General features: G+C 36.3%; 1 protein-coding gene across 2 annotated transcripts; it reads left to right on the top strand.

Annotated features, from left to right (window-relative positions):
- Positions 1 to 222: 222 nt before the first annotated feature.
- LOC149815132 (uncharacterized) lies at positions 223 to 6,462 on the top strand. 2 transcript variants are annotated; one of them, XM_089989219.1, is made up of 4 exons: positions 223 to 769; positions 5,395 to 5,547; positions 5,621 to 5,672; positions 5,769 to 6,462. In XM_089989219.1, exons 1-4 carry the CDS (start codon positions 507 to 509, stop codon positions 5,859 to 5,861), a joined length of 561 nt encoding a protein of 186 aa, XP_089845345.1. In that variant the 5' UTR covers positions 223 to 506; the 3' UTR covers positions 5,862 to 6,462. The 2 variants fall into 2 exon arrangements, with proteins under 2 accessions (XP_089845345.1, XP_089845346.1); XM_089989220.1 differs by lacking the exon at positions 5,621 to 5,672 and having other exon boundaries at positions 256 to 769.
- The last annotated feature ends 3,975 nt before the right edge of the window (positions 6,463 to 10,437 follow it).

Here is a 10,437-nt window from a genome sequence, read left to right as displayed (position 1 = left end):
TGCGTGTCAGAACTCAAATTGAGTGTACCGTTTCTTTGTGACGTATCAAATAAACCATACTGAATACCTTTTTATGAGTATTCAAGAGAGTATATGGATCCAACGGTTTGTAACGCGTTTCTGACTAGATAGTACGGTCCTGTCGACATGACCAGACATGACATTCACCCCTTCCCCGCCCCCGCATCGGCTATATACATTTGATATCTATTTCAACCGTTTGAGCGAAATTCCAACGATTTCCATTTCCTTCTCTCTCTCTCTCTGCAATTTCCTTCACGACTATCCAATTCTTTCCTTCTGTCATCGACCAAGGAATCCCTTGCAAACCAATCTCGAATCCTTCCCCTCAACGGGAGCTCTCCTTCCTTTCTCGCTTGCCCTCTTCTCACCTGCACGAGAGGAAGGAATTCCGATTGCCTACCTTCAGAGAGAGCGAGTGGTTTCGGGAGGGAAGGCTTTCGTTTCGTTTTTTGGACGGTTTTCGGTTGATGGGTAGGTGAGTGATGGGCGTTAGATTGTCCGGAGGCACTGGCCCGACCGTCCGGCAACGCCACAGCAACAGTGGGTACGCCTCCAGCGGGGAGGATCTCGAGGACGACGCCTCCTCTCAGGTGGTGTACGCTCCTCGCCCTCAGAGCCACAGGGTCGACGTCTCCGGCGTGTTGGAAATCGTCTTCTGGGTCCTCTCCTCCGCCTTCATCGTCTACTACGGAGATGGTCGCTCGAACTTCGTCTCATTGTTGCTTTGGGACGCCCGAATCAAGAGGTTGGGGGATTGCCTCTTTGACCTTTTCCGTCGTTGGTCTGCTTTCTTTTTCGCAATTCGTGTTGAATTTTGAATGTTGGTTTGCTTCTTTTTTCGTCCTTTCTATGATTTTGGAATTGGGTATGAGCGGGTATAGGGTTTAATTGACTATCTGTGATGATTGGTTTTGCCCGTTTTGAATGTTGAGGAGTTTTTGAGTAAATTTCTGGATGATGGGTTTTGACTACTTCTTGAATTGAATCAGAATTTGTATCTTCATAAACGTTTTCAGTATGGAAATGTTTCTCTTGAATAGGGAAATGTTCTTTGGATTTCATTGTCGTTTGTAATTTACATGAGGATTTTGAGCAGTTTTTACAGTATAGGCAGAAAGCTGGTAAGAGGGTTCGTTTGAACTTTTGAACAATTTGGTAATCTAAAGTCATCTTCCTTGTGGTGTCTGATTTTGTTTAATTACTAATTACTGGTTTAGTACTTTCCTGTAAATGTTTCTGCATTCATTTGCAATTTATTGGTTGGGCTGAAGCTCCAAGAATAATACTGGTCATTGCATGTCTTTGTTTGAAAATTGCGACCATTCATAGTTCAGTCAATGGTTCCTTCTCCATGCTCTTCTTATCTTGGTTAGAGAGTTTTGTTTATCATTTGACCAGGTAGAAGTGTGGGACAAGTGATGGCACTAATGGTGCCTCGAATGTCATGAGCTGTTACTCCCTTTCTTGGAGCTAGCAGCATCTCAAGCCACCCACTTCCTTCCATTATTGTGCATGATCCCTGTCGTGTATAAATGTTGCCAGTGATTACCCTATCTTTCAGCTATAGCAAGATCTAAGCCAAGGTTGCCAAGGAAGAAAATAGAATTGAGATATAGAGAGAGGAACAAAGATTTGCATATGGTTTTTATTGATTTGGAGTACCTAGGGATGTTCTCTGGTGGACAATGATGAAGAAAGGTGTTTCTCTCATGTACATTAGTATAATTAAAGATATGTATGAAGGAGTAGTAACCAATGTCCGCACTTGTGGAGGGGTGACAACCAATTTTCCTATAACGGTTGGGTTACATCAAGGATCTGCATTAAGCCCTTTCCTATTTGCTATAGTGATGGATGAGCTTACGAGATCAATTCAAGAAAATGTGTCGTGGTGTATGTTGTTTGCTGATGATATTGTTTTGATTGATGAGTCTAGAGCTGGGGTTAATGCTAAGTTAGAATTATGGAGGCAGACATTGGAAGCAAGAGGTTTTAAGTTGAGTAAGAGTAATACAGAATATATGGAATGTCGGTTTAGTAAGCAACGAAGTAGTGATGGGAGTCTAGTGAAGCTTGGTGAGCAAGAAATACTGCTGGATGACAGTTTCAAATATTTGAGATCTATCATTCAAAAGTATGGAGAAATTGATGGAGATATAAATCATAGGATAAAGGTTGGGTGGATGAAATGGAAAAGTGCAACTGGAGTGTTGTGCGATCGTAGAATGCCATTGCGGTTGAAGAAAAAGTTTTATAGGATGACAATTAGGCCCGCTTTACTATATGGTACGGAATGTTGGGCTGCCAAGAGACATCATATTTAAAAAATGAGTGTAGCTGAGATGCGTATGCTTAGATGGATGTGTGGAAATACAATAAAAGATAAGATTCGAAACGAGGAGATACGTAAGAAAGTAGGCGTTGCATCCGTTGAAAATAAGATGAGAGAGAATCGTTTACGGTGGTTTTGACATATTCGGCGAAGGCCTAATGATGCTCCAGTTAGAAGGATGGAGAAATGGGAAAATATATTAGTTAAAAGAGGTCGGGGTAGGCCTAAGAAGACTTGGATGGAGATGATAGGAAAGGATATGAATGCTTTGAACCTCACCAAGGACATGGCATTGGATAGAAATGATTGGAGGAGAAGGATTCATGTGGAAGACCCAGAATGATTTTCTTTTTGGTTCATATCGCCGACCCCAATTGTTTTGGGATGAAGGCGTAGTTGTTGTTGTAGAAGTGATGTAGGAAGCAAGAGCGAGAAACAATCTTTTTAAATTTACGTGAAGTGGGAAGCAGCAAGGGAATAACAAGAGTTTAAGAAATGAATTAGAATGTTGTTATACTGAAAGTGAAAAGAGTTACAATTATTATATCACATTATATTACCATTACAATCCAATACTGCCTAAATTCTTGGTTCTGAAAAAGATAACTACATTAGTAAAGCAATGCTGATGGGGATCCTACTATAGAGGTTTTTTTTTTTTCCAAAAATTACAAAATTGGCTATTGTTATATGGACGCAAACAAATAAATATTATACACATCTTAGATTGATATGAAAACTGTTAAGAATCATCTTATAATAATAAGTTATGGATGATAGTTAATACAGAATCTTCTTCCCAAAAGAAGAAAGTTAATATAAAATCTATGAAGCACATGCACATTATATACATATTCTTCTTGTGTTAGAAAGAAAATGGCTAATGTTCTACCCAAACTTATTTTTAGAATATGTTCAAGTTCATAAAAGTCAACTACATAATTTTTGTCTTTTAAAAAAATCACAAGAAATGACTCGGTATTTTTCTTAAAGCTTAGTTGAAATTGGACAAATTCGATTCCATTTCTGCAGAAATCATAACCCCATATTTTGAAGCATGTGGACTTTTTTGTCAGAGTATAATTTTCTGCATGCAGATATTATGATTTCCATGCTTTTGGAGGTATGCTTCCTATGACTTGTGAAGCAGATTATGGAAGCATCTAGCTTCCTACCCCGGAAGTGATTTCTGGGAAGAAAGCATCCAAGGATGTGTAGGAGCTCCTGATAAATAATTAGTGAAAATGGTGTAGCAATTCACTCTATTAGTGGCACCAACCCCATAAGAGCACTTTTGCCTTCACAGAAATCAGTATAGTCTATTAATGGTCCTACATCAATCAAGTATTTCATATCATGTTCAAAACATGTTCTATATACATACATATGTGTATGTATGTAGTATGTATCTCTTTTGCCTTGTCAAAAACCAAGAGTGTATTAATGGTCCTTTATAATCAAGTATCTCATATCATGCTCACACTCTAAGTTTGTGTGCATGTGTGGTGCAGGGAGGGGGTGTTATATCATGCAGTCTATTTTATTATCTTCCGGATATTGCCAGACCTGACAGATAGAGATGAAATAAAAACATTTGATAGGTTAACAGATGGATCCCATTTATATAGATGTCTATTATTTTATTTTCATCTATTACTATGTAATTTGAGAAAATCTAGCAGAAATAGAGGTGGTATAACCATAAATGCCGATACTCATCATAATAGTCTTACGACTATATAATATAACCAGTATTGTCAGTATCGGTGCTTATTGGCCTGAATCGGCCCATACGTATTGTATCGCCAGAAAATCGATACGATACTGACTTGAATCGGTTAATTTTTAATAAATGTAACAAACAGCTTAAAATTAAAATTTTAATGTTATTTAATGACTTTAACATGTGTCACGTACTGATTGACATGTAATATTTTTAATTATTTTTTGGCCGATTCAGAATGATTCACCTGAATCATTGGCCAAACGATGCAGGCCCGATTACGATATTGACAACATTGAATCATATTCACGAAGTTCAGTCTTGACAATATGTCAGTGAGGCGAATCTCTTGATATTCTTGACTTTTCTAGAAATCCTGTATTCTGTTATTTTTGAAAAATAAAAGATATAGAAAGAATACTAGACCTTGGTAGAAGTTTTTGCAACAACACAAACAAAGGGTGGGAAGTCTTTGAAAGATTAACAAAAAAGAATTGAGAAAATCACTTCCAAGTTTAAGAAAAAAGACAAATGATAAGTATTGTGAACATGTCATAATATTATCATGACACATCTGAAAACTGCCGATATTTCAAAAAAAAATTATAATGCTTTTCCATTTAAATAATTTCTTCATCATGTCTTTACAATATTAACATAAATATAGTGTCACAATAGTTTGAAAATATCCATGAGAAATTACGAATATGGTTTTCTTCTTTAGCTAAACGTTCATGTATTTTTTAAACCATAGAATTGCCATAGAATTGGTTCATTCTTGAGTGTCTACTAGGAGATATGTTCATATAAGTCAAGCAAGTGAAGTCAATCAATAGGAATATCATTAGTTAAAGATTCTATCCTCTAATGAAGTTCTATGGTTTACGATGTTAGCTGCACTTTCCAATTCAGAACCAAGTCTCACAAACTTGCTGATCATGAAACTCTGTTCTGAAGGCTCTTCTAGATGTGGCGCTTCAGGAAAGGAATGAATTTTGAAGTAATGCCACAAAACAAGAAACATCAGTAGATATCCTAAATATGCAAGAAAATTCCGTAGCTCATCTTTCCTCCTAAGAGTTGCATATTTATGGTTTATTGGTCACTTAGCTTGAGGATGATTATCTGTGTAGAGTTTTGGACAAATGTTTATACTGATAATTATTAGCACTACAGACATGTTGCATTGTTAGTATTACCGAAAAACATTGGACATATTGGTGAATCCTTAGACTTCATCAGCTTTCTACAGATTGAGTTTGTGGTTTATGTTTCCACATGGACTTGATGGTGATCTTTTCTACTATTCCTGCAGGGCGGCACTCAACCTTGTGTTTATATGTCTAATTTTGAACTGTGCTATTGTCTTATATACATGTTGGTGGATTAAAGATGATGAAACATTAAATGGCTCCACCTCCACTGTTGTACAAATAGTGGTCATGATTGGACTCCTCTGTTTTACAATGTAAGAAGCATCTTGTATTTGTCATTTTGTTCTTTTGTTAAGCATTCAGGTTCATGGAGATGTGTCATTACAGGTTTTCTGTTGCATTATGGCCGATTTGGAGTTTCTTGACCCTACCTCTTCTGGTAGTATGCTTTTCTTTTACTGTGTATGTGTGTGTTACCCTAAACAAGTTTGTAGTAGTTTAGCTTATGTTTGGTTATTGGTATGATATGTTGCAGTTGACATTGCTTATGGCTTTCATTGCTATATCACAACACATTCCACCATTCAGAAAATTCAGGTCACAAGCTGATCTTCTACGTGATGACTAATTCTTTATTAGTTGGGGTACCTTGAAAATTTCTTCTATGGACATCTTGTGATTTGTGGATGAGCGTCACTCTGCTTTGGTGGAAATTTATGTCGGACCTTGTGATTCATGGAGGGATAATGGTTCTCTATGGTTTCCTTCATATGAATATTGGATTATGGTTGGCACATAAGAATGTGCATAAACATGCCATTTCTTGTGATCTACAGAACTTGGATTTGAAAATTTTATACCTTTTATTTTTTTCTATTTTTCCTCTGTGAAGAGGGGGATGGTTGTGAGGAGAGTTAAAATTTTGGTTGAAAAAAGGAGGTTTTCTGGAATTCTTTGTTCTGTTTAATTTGTACCATACAATGAATCTTCAGAAGTAGCAGAAGAAACTGTGAGAATGTACACTCAGTTGTGTTTTCTGCTTCCTTTTCGGTTGTTGGTTTCACTTTCTGCTTTACATTTTTGGTACTGCTAAACATTTGGGGTCGGTTCCTTAATTCTGCATTGTCCCCATCTCGCATGGGCGATAAGGCCTTCAATTATGTTGTATACATTATTATTTTTAATTTGGAATTGGAGCAGAAAATTGTAAACCTTTGTTTTTCATGAAATATGAACGAGTTGATTTTTATTGCATGGTAAGCAATTGGAACCAGATATTCATCTATCAGCTTCTTGAGAGGAAACATTAGTTTTTTGCTATTGCAAATCCGATCCTTCAAGGGTGGTACTGACCAGATCATAACATTGCTTCGGTTGATGAAAAATGATGGTAGCCAAAAGTACGAACTGCATACAAGCTGGGCATTTTCGATACTTTTTTGCAAATTCAACATGGTACATTTTCTAGGAATAGACACCTGGATCATGTTTTTCGACGAAAATGTTATTTTTTGAGGCTTGAATATTTACAAAAATTCTGACCTTTTAAGCGTCGTAATTGGATGATTCAGGAGCCAGTCTTACAAAATCGAGCATCTAGAACACATGGATTAGATTTCGAAAGAAAGAAAAAACTCTTGAAAATGGCTCTTTGTATGGCAATTTGTAGGAAGTAAATTTGGGAGAAAATTGTTGTGCTCTGACTTGAAGTCGTTAGGCCATCTTGGGGCTTGTGTTTTGCAAACACAATATGTGAGTTATGGAAGCTTTTTTGGGTGCTTAGATCGAGCAGGGCACAGTAGGACCTAAAGATCAAGCCCTGTCTATGCTGTATCTTGTATAAAAGCAGGCTATTTCTGTAATTAATCAAAAAATGAAAAAGATTTTGGCCAGGAGAGTGCATAACTTTATACATGTCAAGAGAGAAGGTTTTAGGATTTCTTCTTCTGAACTCATCCTGGTTAGTGAATCATTTTCGGAACAAATGTGGTTGAGGCCTCATTTTCCTTATTAGGTGAAACGAAGATGATTTTGGGTAAAAGGGTGTGACAATTAGGGATGCAAATGGATCAGTTGATATGGACCCAAATTTGACACATTATTGCCACATATGGAGAGACTTCACATAAGGTCCAGTTGTGCATCTGGACTGGATTTGTATCTACTTAATTAAATTATTTATGGATTCAGACCAATGTTTTGTATCGCATCGTCGTTCATATGTAATCGGATCAAATCCAATCCACTTGTATTGGCCCGACACAAGGCAGTTTACTACATTCTTGCTATTGTATCTGCATTCCTTCAAAGGCCCTCCTCAAGTCTTCCATGCAGTTGCCAATATATGATTCCATAAATCATATCATATAGGTTACAAAGTAGTGCCTTTGTGAGAACTATCCAAAAAAGAAAAAAAATAAACATAAACGCATTTGCAAAATTTAAAAATTGTATAAGACAAATTTCTGGTATTATTTTTAAATTTTTTGTTTTTTTAGATAGGCAAGCTGGGGTTAGGCAGACCTCCACCAATTATACAAGTATACCATTGGGATTTGAACTTGCAACGTTCCAACACAAGGTACTGTGCATTCACTGCTCCCACCAGACAAGCGGAGCCCTCATTTGTAAATTTCAGGTATTGTTTTCAGAAATGCAACTGATATGGTCCATGAGATTACAAAGCAGGTGTCTCTGGCAATAGCAAGACCTGTTAATGCAAGCTAAATGCAATATGACATACTTAGTTCCATATCATAGGATGATTTTTTTGATATTTACATGGAGAAACCGCCCCCACGACCGGAGACTTAGCCGCGGCTCTGCCGGCAGTACTTACCATTACTGTCCCGGCAGCGTAAAACTCCATGGGCTTACCCCTTGCCCCAGCAACATATGATGATTAAACTCACCTTGTTTCTTGGTGAGGTAGAAAGATTCAAAAATTAATTTGTACTCTAATGAACCAATTCGTTGACATAACACTAAGCCATTTTTTGTTGATATAACGACCCCGGGCCTTTATTGCAACCGATGCTACGGAATCAACTGCTTTATCTTTTGTTACCAACTATTAAGAAATAATTTTCTCTATTTAATGTGTCAAAAACTAGATTACAGAATAAAAAATTTTAAAACTTAAAAATAAGGAAAAAAAGCATCAGCAAGTAGAAATATGCCAAATAAAATAATAGTGTTTCATGCAATTTTGTTGATAAAATGTATAGATGGGAGAAAAACACAAATATGCTGATTCCAACTTGGCATACTGTAACTACTATCAATAAACAGTAAGCCATTGCATTTAGACAAAAGACCTCCACTTGAGTTCCATAGCTTTGTGTCCAATATCCCACTCATGATTTTTCTTATCCCTAGAGGTAATAAAGAAAAGAAATGAAAGAAATGAATGAGTCTTCTCCTTTGAGTCCAGATGTGGGTGAGCAGAGATTCAAACCCTTGACACTATGGTTCATAGCTATGTGCTCTAGCTAGGGATGGTAAATGAGCCATACGAACCGAACAATGCATGTTCGGGCTTGGCTCGTTTACTAGTGGATTGAGCTCATGGCTCGGCTCATGTACATGTTTAGCCAAGTTGAGCTAGCTCGGCTCGTCCCTGAATGAGACGAGCCGAACACAAGCTGGCTCGTGTTAAAACATTTCATGTTATTTATACATAGTATATACATTTTTATATATTATACTTAAAAATATATATAACTTTTTATAAATTACACTTAATAGTCCATATTTTATGTATATATTTTTATTTATCCTTCTTTTATATATATTTTATGCATTATTCATTTTATATATTGCACAAAATATATATTATTTATAAAAATATATATTTTATCTATACGAGCACTATTGAGCCAAGCCGAGCTGAACACCTTGCATTCGGGCTCGACTCGTTTAAGATAAACGAGCTGCTTATGGTTCGGCTCGCCAACTATACGAAACGATCACCAGCGAGTTTGCGAAGAGTTTTGAATAAAAAACCTTTTCATCCTGGCATCAAGCTATTTTTCTGCACAACCTGCCCTGGAATAGTCAGGGCAGTAAAATTTAACCACCAAGTTCAGGATGGATTGGTGTGGTTCCTTGATATTTTTATCTAAATAATAAAATTATAATATTTTTAGAATAATATGCTTATCAGACTTTTTAATTTTACCAAAGCAGCGTTTTTTGGATGAAAATGAAGATATGAGAAACCATTATGTTACAACTATGATAAAAACCTATTGAATAAAAGGCTAATCCCATTTAGATCAAACAAGTCATGATGATGAATGTTGTAATCACTTATATGTTTGATAACGGGTGATGGTAGAGAGTCGTTCTTCATACCCAACGGAATAGATTGCCTTTAACATCAAGGTACTCTAAGACTCTAGACACGCAAAAGGGCATAGCCAGGGTTGAATGTGAGCAATCACGTACGGAATCACCGAGGACAAATGGTTAGATCATATTCTCTTGCATTTCTCTTTGTTTTTTGTTTTTTTTTTTCCATAAACTTATGACTTAGAGATGGATAGTGTCCATCACAATTTTTTGATCGCTAATTAGCGACAGAACTGATCTATCGCTAATTCACGATAGATTAGCGAATGTCATGATCCATCGCTAATCCATCGTTAAATAATGATTGATTTGGTTTTGCGACAGATACATATCCATCGATAATCCGTCACTAAAATTTCAGGATGGATACGTTTTCATTGCTAAATTTTGTCGCCCAATTAACGATGGCTTAGCGACGGATTATATTTCATCGCAAAACATTGGCTGATTCAGTTTTTGAGACAGATTAATATGCGTCGCTACATTCGTGACAAATATTATTCGTCGTTAATCTGTCGCAAAATTTTTAAAAAATAAAAAAAAATTATTTGAAATATAAATATCGAGAAAAAAAAACTCGTTATACAATTTATATAACCTGTGTATAAAAAAAAAGTACATATAAAAAAGATATATATAAAGCAGGTGAAACAAATTTAGCACAAGCTATAAGTGAAATAAATTTAACAACCCACTATAATCCTCGCCAAGTTCTAATTAGTTACAAGTGAACATATACAAAGAGTTTTGTTTGAAACAACAAGTACGTGAAACAAATTCAACACATGAATCTAATCATCGTCAAGATTTGGAGCATCATCCTCTTCATTGTCTTGATCTACCCCTTCATC

Source organism: Nuphar pumila, chromosome 15 (genome assembly GCF_984573655.1).
Source record: "Nuphar pumila chromosome 15, dmNupPumi1.hap1.1, whole genome shotgun sequence".
Lineage (NCBI taxonomy): Eukaryota > Viridiplantae > Streptophyta > Magnoliopsida > Nymphaeales > Nymphaeaceae > Nuphar > Nuphar pumila.
Note: the sequence above shows the minus strand (reverse complement) of the source record. Positions and strands in the feature narration are given on the sequence as shown.